Genomic DNA, 12,703 nt, shown 5'->3' on the forward strand with positions numbered 1-12,703 from the left:
AGTCCTAAGTGCTAGATCCTTTTAATCTTGAACATGAACTTGCTTGTGAGAAAAAAAACAGAAAGCAAGACCTTAAATGGTCCCAAGAAGCTGTTTAATCTATATTGTTATTGTGGGACTTCAGCATTTAAGGGTTTTAAACTGAAAAGCAAAGCTCCAGTTTGGTGTGTTTTCCTAACACTTGTCCTAGCAATAACTGTTTTCTCGGCAAGTAGGTTTCTGCACAGAGCTGTAATGCTGCTTTTGTCCCTCCAAACGAGTTAATTTGGGGTTGAATGGCAAAGCGATGTAATCTGAGAACAGAAAATGTATATTCAGTGGGTACAATGCACTCCAGGAGGTCAGGTTATTTCCCCCATATTTTTAAATGTGTAACTAAACTATTATTGTGGCATCTTAATTAAAATAGCAGAATAACATACTGTGACTTTTCTGTTGTCTTAGGAATAGTTTCTGTAAAGCACAGAATACATTTGGGTAGTATTTTCTCTGGGAAGACACAACTGACTGTCAGGAAGAAAACAGTATTTGATTTACTTTTTTCTCATGTGCAGATAGGCGATTCATTTCTCGCGTGGTTTTCCTTTTGCAAATGAAAAGCATTTGCCTATTTTTAGAGTACCTGGCACTGCTAATTACTTCAGTTCCCCATTTTGTACATTGGATGTTTGATCAAGCAGCGTGTGCTGGACATTAGGAGGAGGTGAAGTTGAGCTTGGGGTTCATATACTTTAAAAAATATTTAGTTACAGTTCCTTCTGTGAAGTTTTTAATTAGGTTACTTGTAAATTAAATGGAAAAATAAATGGGAACAGAAGCACCTAAAGGAGAATAAATGTTTGAGAACTAATGTTGCTTTGTATGGTGAGTGATGTTGTTGGGGTCAGAGGTGAGAAGTAACTCTGGTTTCTGGGTGTGATTGACTTGACTTAAAACACCAGTCAGTGCTTGGCAATGACTGTGTGGCTGGAGCTGGCTTTTCTTTTGTTGGTCAAAAGGGTATTTCAAGAGTTACTTCTGAAAAAGTGGCCCATTGATTGTCCTTAGCCTCATTTAGTAATGCTACTGTTAATAAAAAAAAAAAAAAAGTGTAATCAGCTCCTTGGGGCTGGCAGAGCAGAGATACACATTTAAAATGAGTTACCAGTTGGTTGCACTGGCTGTGCACTTGGGATGAGGAAGGGAGTAACAGCGTTTGCTTATTGTATTTTGAGACAGTTTCTGCACGATGACAAATGCAAAAGCAAAATTGAGTGTTATGAATCCAAAATTGTGCTATTTTTCTTTGTGGTTATAATAGCTGCTATCTAACATCTCTCAACTTTTAGGCCTTCAGTGCGGAGAAGGCATGATCTAGTAGTCTGAGGTTATGTGTGTGTGAGACTGTACGCGGTATTTACAGTGTGAGCAGGCGAGCGTGGCTGTTGGCATGTAAATGCATGAATTCTTTTCCTAAAAGTAAGACTTCTTTATGTTAAAACTGCATACTTGCTCTCTGCAGGGCTAGTGTTTCTTAATATTTATAACGTATAAACACTGTTGTCCTACACAGCAAATGTCTGTTCAGCAATCAGGTAGCAATTTCTGTGAAATTTGTTGCCTGTGTTAATGCTGCTCTGCTCATGTGTAATTTAGAACTTCAAAAAATGGGAGAGAGCGCCTCAATTGTTTGTCAGATAGGTGACATTTGAATTAGTCCTCACCTCTGATCGTCCTGGGTTATTTTAGTTCCTTGCCTGTGGTTATGGTAACAGCTTCAAATGCCCAAAACTATTTTGGGCAAACATTTTCAATAATAATGACCAGAAGCAGAAATTATTCCCTAGTGATTTCATCTCAAAAATAAACTGAACAGTGTATGTTTCACTATTATGGAAAACCCATCGGTGTTATTAAATGTTACTAAAGTGTATAAATTTACAGGAATCCTGCTCCTGGTTCTGTTCTTTGTTGCTGAGTAGTGTGACAGGGTGTTGGCTTTTTTTTATAGGATTAAGCTGTCCTGATGAACAGAAAAATTGTCGTTCTGTACAAAGACTATTCTGAAATATGTAGATTAAACATCTTTGTGTTGATTTGGTCTGCTGTGGCGATACATTAGAAGTAATTTATTTTTTTTTTTCCTGTAAGGGAGTCAGTATAGTTGAAGGTCTACCTTTTATTCCCTAGAAACGTGCTCTGCTTATGCACGATATGCTATTAAATTCTCTGTTCCCTTTTTAATAGGTTGCCTTCTATGCTCCCCACTGTTGTCAGCCCCAGGAGGTCACCAAGCAGAGCACAGAGTTGCAGAGTGGTCCCTGATGGACACCTGCGTGACCATCTGCTTCGTCAGTACTTCAGGCAATTTGTGAGCTGCTGGGGGGGGCGTTGAGAATTAGATTCTTGATAGCCTCCCTACAAAGACTGCTATTAACAGCGTGCTACTCTCTGCTTCTCTACTGCAGAAGACAGAGTGATATTTGCGTTCCCATAGCATGTTGCAAAATGCATGAGATTTTGCTCATCCTCCTTGGAAATGAGAATAGGAAAATGAGAGCATCCTGAACCAGAAGCTAGTAGAAGAGCATGCAGAAACCTGCAGCGATTCGTGCTTTATTTTGTCTTCCTAGCTATGGATTAGAAGGACTGTGATTTTTGCAATGGGCTTTTTCCATAATGGCATTCTTGTATTGTTTGGTCAGAGCTTGCACAGGAGGAAAACAGGCTGCTGAATTTAGTCACTGATCTCTATTAGCCGTGGCCTAAGGCTATGCTGAGATTTATATCCCATTTGTATTGTTGCAGCTCAAAAGAAGAATGTTCAGAGGATGACAAGTGTATTCTGAGTAGGTATGTTGTTTCATTTTCATATGAAACCCATTTTTTTTTTCTGCTTCCATTGGTCAGAAATGAGGTTATAATAGGAAGAGACTATAGTACGGTGCTGCAGTGTCCCTGTTAAGGTAGAACAATAGCATCAGAAACAGTTCTTTAAAAATTAGCTGTTTTTATTAAATAAAGCTGCATTGTGCTGGTGTGCACAGTGCAGTCTTTCTTTTTTTTTTTTTTTTTTTTAAACATATACTGCAGTCAGCGCTTCCCTAACGAGGTGGCACTATTGTTGAGTTAGAAGGATAGAATCATCATATTGCTTTAGGGGACAGCAGGATTTAAAAGGAGATGCCTTGCAGCCCTGTTTTACAGATTGGAAGCATCGGTTTAAGGGCATTGGCAGAATCATTTCCTTGTTCTTAGCAGCAGCCACTGCTGTGTCAGTAGTGTGTGGAATGGAAGTCCTAGTTGGTAGTCTGTTATGGAAACGCTGTTTACTGTTATTGTAGTACCGTGGTGACAACATGCCATTGAAATGGAAAACGAGCTCTCCTGCTATCTGGAAATTCCCAGTTCCTGTGCTTAAAACATCCAGGTCATCGCCACTTTCTCCAGCATACATGTAAGTGAGAGAAATGAGGATAATAAGGTGGGATTGCTTTTGTGAGACTACCCTGTGGCAAAATACCCTGTTATATATTGAATGACATTGGCACTCAGAATTTTACCTTGTTTTCTATGTAGACCCCCACCCAGATTTTATCCTGGATGTTTCATGATGGATGTTGTGTTGAGTCTTTCCCTCTTTGTTGAAACGTAGAGAAACTGTGCAGATTAAGCCGTATTCATAATATCTTATGTGCTCATTTAAAAAGTTCATGTTGCTGTTAATTTGTAGAGCTGATCTTGAATTGACAAGTTAAGCTTTGAGGCAGGCTTTCCTTTGTAGTGTATATGCTAACAATTTGTCCTCCTGACTATTACACTTTGAAATTAAACATGAAATCACCTGCTGTATTGTACTGCACTTTTTGTTCATGTAAGTTCTCATATAAAAGAAATCATCCTGATTTGGTCTTGTTTTATTCTTGAAAGTCTTAGCCTGAATACAGATTGAATGTCTTTTTACAAAGTTACAGTAAAAGCTTAAAACAAATAGAAATCATTCATATCTGAGTACTTATGTAGTTACGCACTTTGTCCATGTAAAGTAGCTTCACATGAAACAGTATTTTAATACACATGGAAACAATATGCCTTTGTCTTGCCAAATCTTGATGGAGCTTTTGTTCACCTTCTGTTGCTCTGAGTTCTGTTAGCATATACAGGTGGCTTTTTTCCTTCAGAGAAATTAAACTAAGCGTAGGGTACTGAATTGCTTCTGCCTTTATTTAAAGAAGCAGCTTTTTCAAAATGAGGAACAGTTGCTTTAAAATGCACAAGTAGCAGTATAGATGACTTACCTATCTGGAAATTACTATAAATACTATTCCTTTCCAATAGCATTCCAGCCAAATACCTTCAATATTAGTGCTTTTTACGCTTGCATTGTTGTCTTACAGATAGTCTTTTGCTTCAGCTACTGTAGGGACATGCTGTAAGAAATAGGTATTTACAGGTCCTCTAAATGTCGTCTTTTTGTAGTTGTTGCTGAGGATTGCATTGCTAAACAGTGGAGCTGAGACAATACAACGTCGTATGTGTGGTCACTAGTGTTCTTTGTTTAAGAAGAAGGCTGGGGTTTAAGGAGCTAACCTGGCTGTATAGAACCTATGCTGTGCACGCTCCAATTTAAGATTAATTTTCATGGAAGTGCTTCAGCATTTTCACTCACTAGATGCATCAAATATGCTTAAGGCTACCAGAAGATAAACTGTTTCCAATAAATTGCCACTTACTCTGAGTTTTTAAAAAAGTACAACTAATACAAAGGAAGTGTCATGATAAGAATTGTGAGGTTTTTGAACCTATTTCAGAGGAATAGTGTCTTTAGTGTTGTATGTTGTGCTTTTCTTTTTAAACTCTAGTACTTACTAAATGCAAGAAAAATCAGAAATAGCCTGGTTTGATCTATCTGCTGCTGGAACTGAGCACTTCTTTTGTGTGTCACCTTTAAATTGCTAATCTAGCTCTCTGTATGCTCTGGCTTTTATGATGGGGATCATGTAGCTGATTATCTCAGTGTGTGTTGAAAGTATGTGAACAGGTTTAATGATCATGCTTAACTATATGATGCCGAGCTTATTTGGAGCATGAGAAATATGTGATCAGCAGCCTTAATCACCTTTTTATAATGAGTCAATGTATCCCACTGCTCATAGAGACATTTCTTCACTGGCACACAGTCCTGACATTAGCAGGACTCTTAAATCTAATGTTGCAATTATTCGTGTACTTTATAAAGAATGAGAAATATTATGAAATGGCACCTATTTGATTAGGCAGTATATATCAACTGATAAAAAACCCCCTTGTAATTTAGGTTGAACAGTAAAATAGGTGGTGGAATGAATTATCTTCATTGCAGAGATTACAGTAAATTTGCTTCTGTTTTATGTGATCTGATATTTTTCATGTTGATATGTGTAAGTTTTCTGTCTTAAGTATTACTCTGCACACTGGAAAAAGGTTTGTTTTGAGTAAAAGATTCAGGAATAAGTGGCATGTGAGATGGAACATGTACTGATGTAAAATAAATGACCATAAAACTCTTGAATTCACAGACGAACACTTTTGTACTTGGTATTTTGCATCTGGCGTATGCAAAGGTATAATTAAGCTTTTAATCCTTTTAATACTTGAGATCTTAATCTTACAGGTTTGTAGCATAATTTGGAATGTGAAGTAGGGAGTTCTTAATGGTGTGGGGTTTTTTGTACTTAAAATGAAATTCCAAATTTTCAGGTTTTTCTACTAAAGTTGACCTTAACGTTAAAAGCTTCATCCTGCTTATGACTTAGAAAGTAACTTGCCTAGAGATTAAACTGATGGTCAGGACGCAGATTTTATTAGTGTTTTATTTGGTCTGTGTACCCGATACCTGAATTCTGCCTTTGTTTCCCTGCATCAAAATGCCAGGACTGGTGGTCATGAGCATGTTTGGTTTGGATGAAGCCAGGATCGGCGTACAAAGTGCCGCTGTAAAACGGGTAACTGCCCTGCGAGCCGTGCAGCTGGGGCGGTTTAGCTGCAGTCTCTGCTGGAAAAGTTTGTGGTAGTTCCTGAGGTGGGGAATGAGTACAGAGAGCTTGTCCCAGAGAGTTCTCTGCTGCGGGAAACTTGTGACTGGGTAGTACGTGAAATAAAGGACCTGCTGAAGTTGAGCTGATGACTTGGTAGGCAAGGACAGGGTTCTGTTTACTGGGAAGTCTGCTGGTTTTGCTGGCTTTGGTATTGCTTTCCTGGCAATGGGAAGGAGCAGCAGTGAGATGCTGCCTCTTGGCTGGTGGTTTTGTTTACCACCAGTTATTTATTAGGGATATTTTCAGAATATTCTGACTGCAAGAAGTAACGCTTCGTGTTATACACAGGGTGAAGGGTTCCTCTGAAGGGAAATGCAGACATCCCCTGGCTTCTGGTGGAACTGGTCCAGAGTAGCTTGAGCTTTCCCCCAGGTTGGTGGAGAGATCCAGTGACATTGCATAGGGAAAATTAGGTAGTATTAGAATCGGAGCACTGGCATGTGACCAATATATGTAGGTGTAATGCAGCCTGGCTTACTGCATGAGTTGGGAATGTGCAAGATACGTGTGCATGCACGTGCCTTTGTCAAGCTGCTTTACATTTTCTTTCATGACGCTGTGTTGGGGTTTGGAATATAGATTCCTTTTGTCAAATTAACTGTGAAAGCTGTTACAGCAAGTTTATGCACCACTAGTGAAATCATGTTTATATTTGTGGTTGTGTTGACTATGTGGGGACAGACCTAGGTGACGTAACGTATTATGTGGGCAGGTGAGCACTTTCAGCAAGTGAATTAGAGGAAACGACTGAGTGAATAATATGGAGTTGGAGAAGTGGTATTCCTTGGCATCATAGCTGTGTATTAACAGCCCTGTTAAAAACAAACAAAAATCCCATCCCACCCCAACCCCAGTGACTGACATAAGCAGAGGTTAAGAGTAGAAGCACTACTTCAGAGAGGGTGAGGAATGGTTCAGAATTTTACACCTCAGCTTTGAGGTATAAAGGAATATGCATCCCGATTATTATTTACAGGTTACATCATCTCATATGTTAAGAACGAAGAAGAGAATTCTTTCTTATTCACACTAGCAATGCCATTTATATTGTTTTCCAAAGTTGTGCACATCTTCCATTAACACGAATGGAAATGTTTGTGGAAACTCTGGAGATTGAAGTACTATGATGGACATCTACAAAGAATCCAATAATGCAAATATACTATTTTCAAAAATGCTATTCTTATATATATAGCCTATAAAAATGCTTATATAATAAGCCTATCTATATTTTCTGAAAAGTTAAATATTCAGTTAAGTATTTACATGTTTAAACATGCCATGTTTAAAAATCAGAAAAATTAAAAAAAATTATTAATGCAGAATAATTCAGTTGTAAACTTACTGCCTTCTATCCTTTTACGTGGAATGGTGTGTTGATATTTTAAATGGAAATTATCCTTCGCATGTGTTTTCATAAATAATGGACTAATGTTAAGAGAAATAAACAAATGTGACATTCCAAATCTATTGCTATCAAAGGATTTGCAATGCAGCATATCTATCCTGAGTCATGTAGTTATGAAATTTGTCCGATAGGAAATGCTTTGCAGTAATGGAAATCAGTTAGTGTGCAGAAAAGCAGAATAAATTCTTAATACTCTGGAGTAATCGGCATTAGTTTTAGCTGCTTATATAGGTTAATGCTTTTGTGTCTTCTTTCAAATCTCAGATTTGCTCTACAATGAGCTCTTTGAATTTATGCTATACAATCTTATATACTTAAATGGGAAAAGGTGTGTATGCATAATTCATCTGACTATCTGTATTAGTTTTCTTTTGTGAGACCACCCTATGTGTTTCTGTCTTCATTGGTCATTTTTAGTAAATAAACACTTTTGGGCTCTTGGTCATTAACAGACTACATGGTATTCACACTGGAATGCTCGCCTGCCTTTGGCAACGTTTCCATGTTAAGCAATTACCTCCTAGATATTTCACATTTCAACATGTTGAAAGTGTGCAGGTCATCCCAAATATATATTTTTCTTAAACTAATCTGGCAATGCATGCAAACAGATTAATTGGGTGGGTGTGGAATAGAAGGGGTTTATGGCTTATAAATAGAAGATTGCTTTTTATCCCAGCAATTTGGTACATAGAGTTATCATTTGTGCCTGTAGATCTTAATTTTGCTTTTTAAATAAGTATTTTGATAGATTATTCTAAGTTCTTGAAATGTGAAATTTCATTGCAGTAATAAACTAGCAAAAACAACAGAAAAAAACCAAACCTGGTTGTCTTGAAGTTTCCCAGTGCTCATGGTTTTTCTGGGCAGACCTTTACAGGTGATGCTGTGGCTTACAGGTCCCCATAATTACCTTCTCCTTATGTAGCATGATGCTGCAATATTGACATGTTGTGACATGCTGAAGAATCTTTATTGAATTGTCTTGATTATGTTACTCAGCCTGTTCTGCCAGAGTGTCAGTTCTGCCGGTTTGTCATCTTTGCCATAATTTCCTTGTTACTGTGGAAAAATCTTGTTGCCCAATCTCTACTCAGTGGGATTTCTAGTGTTTTGCAGTGTTTTTTGATGACGTTTGGATGGAGATACCTACAGATTTTCATAAAGTGCTTGGTGAATATTGGGTTTTCAAAATACTAAGTCACTTGTTCTGAATGGTTATAGTGGGAATTGTAGTGTAATCAAGCGTAGCTATAACACTAAAGTGGAAGTGCACACATATATTATTGCTTTAATATTTTGTCCAGCAGTGACTGAGATTGTTGCAGTATCGAAGTTGCAAAAATATTTTTTTATGGGATGAACAAGTCACCCACACCTGTTATCTGGCATGCTTAGATTTAAACTGTCATATAGGGAAAAAATATTTTACAATTGAAAGTAATTAATGTCCCCCTACATTTTCCCCAGGAGATTGTAATAAAGGAATGCCAAAGCAACTGTGAGAAGTGACAAAGCAAGAAGAACAGTCGAGCAGACCTAGGCAGCAGAAAGAGCAGGGGTTAATTACCAAAATCTAATGTCAGAATCCTGTTCGCTTATTTGCTGGCTTTTAAGCTATCGGAATTATTCTGTGCAGTATATAGAGGGGGAAGAAAAAAGCCAATACTCTGGAAAGGAGTTGTACCTAAATCTGTTAAAGGAGTACAGTGGCATGTGTCCTATGACCAAATCTTGAATGTGCAGGTGCCACCTCAGACACATAGATGTTTTCATCTGAGGAATCATTCTGCACATTTAACAGTTGGTAAGTGTATGGAAACTAACTTTAAAGACACATCAGGTAGAGCTGTAATCCGCTAGCGCATGCAAAGTGTTTTAAGTATTTCATAATGCATAGGAAGTATTCAGCTGCCTAGCTAAATTATGACTTGACTTTTGAACACTTAAGACCAAATAGGAAGAGCAGGGAGTAGGATGTGCAGTGTCAGTCCAACCTAAGCTGTGAAACCCCTGAGTGACTTGCATTTTACCCTTTTGGACTTCAAGGAAATAAAGTAGTTCTAATTCTGTAGAAAAGCTACAAAGCGTGTGTATTTGCTTTGCTTTTTCTGTTTTTAATAGTCGGAATCAATAGACTAACACTGACTTTGGCAAAAAGTCATTAGAGAACAGTTTCTAATTTAGCATCATTAAACAATCTGAGTCTGCAAATTTAAGCTACAAATGGCTCAATGAATGTAAACCCTTTGTCAAATAGATAAATGTGGATGTGACACTAAGGCTCCCAGAGAGACTAAATACTGTTAGGAACAAAAGCTATATAGCAGTGACTGAGCCAAATACTGCTTTGTTTCTGTGGAAAACAAATTTGAATTAACCAGCAGGCTGTAATTATGCCACAAACAGCTTGAGACCTCTGATAGTTTAGTTGTTTAAGAAGGAATTTTGAGGAGAGTATTTTCTGTGTGTGTATCCTTAGGAAATCATCCTGAAATGGTTGCTGATGCTCGGTCCGCTTGTGATGGCTTTGTGGGATCTAATTTTGTACTGGCTTTGGTCATGGTGTGGCCTTACTGGGAAGTGAAATAAAAAGGTTCAAGTGATGGTGGGAATATCCTAATTTCTGTGGTGTTCTCCTTTCCACCTGGATCCATTGGCGCTTGGAACAGTGGTCGTGTCTTCAATCATACAAGCGTTTCTAGTAGCTGTCATCATTTCTGCTGACATTCTGCTTGGCAGAACCTTTTTGTCAAGATGGGGATTGTGTTGAAGTTCAAAGAGACTTAACTTTTTTTTTTTAAGTACAGTCAAAGGCTTGACACTTACACACTAGTCTCCAGAACTTTGCTTCTAGAGTAGCTTAAGTAGCTTAGTTACAACCTGACTCTGGCCGAACAAGGTTCGGTGTCCCTGTCCATCAGGTCGGTTTGTATATGTTGTTTCTCTTGTGGCTTTACTACTTTTGGTGGTTGTGCCTGCAGAGCTGCTCAGGGCTACACAGCTTCGGAACTTGGTTTCCCCTTGATTTCCCCTTTAGACACCTTCTTAAGTTGATCACTGCAGTGAGCATCTCATGCTGTCGCTGTGTCCACACAGCATTTAAAGTTGGCAAAATACCTGCCTCTGCTTGCTGCCCATCAGCACGTGTCCAGAAACAATCTTTGATGTTCCCTGCTGATTTGGGGGGTTTGGAAGGCCTATATCCTCCTCTCCTGCTGCCCTTGGCCAGAGACTTGTGGAAGTAGTATGCCACTTCACACTGATTTGCTCTGCTGTATAGAGCCTGGTTTTCACAGAACGCCCTTAGTTTAGACAGGTGGAAAATGGATATGGGAATGCCTTTCTCCTGGAGTGGAGATACGGAAGAGCTCGGTATCAAGTTACTAAACAAATGTGTAAATATTCTGCTGTTACTGCTGTCCTTAATCTATAAACAAGGTCAGGTATAAAAAGTGAGATATTAAAATACGAAGATCAGAGCATTGCCCCAGGTGAGCAGTGTTCTGCAGTAGCTGCTGTAGCTACTTTTGAAAATCACACCCACCGTAGTTAAATTGCAATGTTAATTCACTTGGGGTAAAGGTTTGCAAACTTGTGGTGGCCCCTTTCAAGTGAACAGCATTAAAATGGTGTTTTGAAGAAATGCAGTAACCTGATAAATGCAAAGTGTTTATAGTTATGTTATCGGCAGCTAGTTCATCTTTAAAAATGCAGCCTTTAAATTGTTCTGTAAAAACAGTGAGATCTGAAGCTGATAGCATGGGACTAGTGGTTAGAACAAGAAAGGAAAAAAAGGCATGGTTGCTGCTGCTGATGCTTTGCATCACAAAGGCGATACACACAAAGCGATTTAGGTCCTGCCTTCCCAGGGCTGCTGTTGCATTCATCCTGCTTTGAGATCTGTAACAGCAGCCTGTGTCAGTACCTGTGTGCTGCCAAAGCCAGAACTGAAGTTTGCTGAACATGTTGGTTAAGGGGGGAGTTAACTTGCTCTATCAACCTGTTGGAACAAAAATATTTTGTCTTTGTGTTCTAGCTGGAGTCACGTATCTATTTTAAAATGTTAAAATGCATTTTCTATAGAAACATTTGCTGTATTATTTTAATAAGGAACCATTAGAAATTATAAAACTATCTAGTTTTACTGGGCTACTAATATGTACTACGGAGGAACGAAGTTAGAAACTCCTGTTAAAAAATGGTAATAAAAAGATGAGATGTTATTTTAGGGGAAGACAAGTGTAAAAGTAACTTCTTTGCCAGAATAAAGGATTTCCTGAAATTGCGTGGGTGGAAGATAAAGAATGGAAGAAATATGAAATACCATGATTGTGTAATTTTTAAATCTAAATTATATTAATATTTGAATTTCTTAATAGAAGCATTATGAGATTTTCTTTTATACAATGCTGCCATATCAGTTATGCTTATTGAGCTCCTAGGTGGCCATGTAATTTGTTGGGGAATTCCTAAATTCATTACTCACGAAGCTGGAACATCTGTTCATAATGGGAAGACAGTAAGGCAGTCAATACTTAAATTATTTTTTGGCAGACTAAGCATACTAAAATACTTTTTGGCAGATTATGCATACAAAGTAAAGAATTACTCTATCTAATAGCAAATGAAAGTTTTTCATTGTATTTCAGTGGCCTTTTCATTAATAGGTTCATTAGCAAATCACACGCATAGCTGGATGTATAGGGATAGCCCTGTAGTATACCAGATTGTTTTGATAGATCATAAAATAGCAAAGACTTCTCTTGTAATAAGAATATCTTTGTATGAAATTGAAACCTGGTTCTTTGTCTGCTGATAAATACCAGAGTACTGGCACATGCCAGGAGTGATTGCTGAAGATGCCATTTACCAGTGACCAGAACACTTGCAGTCGTGGTTCATTGAACAGTAATTTGACAGAGAAAATAAGGTTATAATCCTTTCAAAAACAAGCTATTGAGCTTCACCAAATTAAGAATTCACTATCTGGCCAATATGGCTTTGGCAAGCTTAAACTGAGTTATGTAAAGACTGTGGGTTTTAAATAAATCGGAGAACATGCACTCTAAAATATCTGTAGCTGTAGGCTGAACTCCTTACTTTGTTTTCAAAGACTCTGCACTATGCTCTGACAAACAGATCGATGGTTTACTGATGTAAATGAACAAATCCCCAATAACGCGCGTAGTTGCTGTGTTTCTGTTGCAACCAGACTGAGTTCCGCTACTTCTAAGAC

At 38.1% G+C, this 12,703-nt stretch overlaps 1 protein-coding gene across 11 annotated transcripts in view; it reads left to right on the forward strand.

Annotated features, from left to right (window-relative positions):
• Positions 1 to 12,703, forward strand: part of KLHL13 (kelch like family member 13) — an 85,059-nt gene that overhangs the window by 45,138 nt on the left and 27,218 nt on the right. The window contains exon 1 of one of the 11 annotated variants that reach the window (XM_080365871.1): positions 3,137 to 3,436. The exons of the other annotated variants lie outside the window; for them this stretch is intronic. Within the exon in view, the coding sequence (XP_080221997.1) occupies positions 3,339 to 3,436 (98 nt within the window). The 5' untranslated portion in view covers positions 3,137 to 3,338. Of the gene's footprint in view, positions 1 to 3,136; positions 3,437 to 12,703 lie in introns of those variants that run through there. 11 annotated transcript variants of the gene reach the window in all.

The sequence above is a fragment of the Falco punctatus genome (genome assembly GCF_963210335.1).
Source record: "Falco punctatus genome assembly, chromosome: 15".
NCBI classification, from domain to species: Eukaryota; Metazoa; Chordata; class Aves; order Falconiformes; family Falconidae; genus Falco; species Falco punctatus.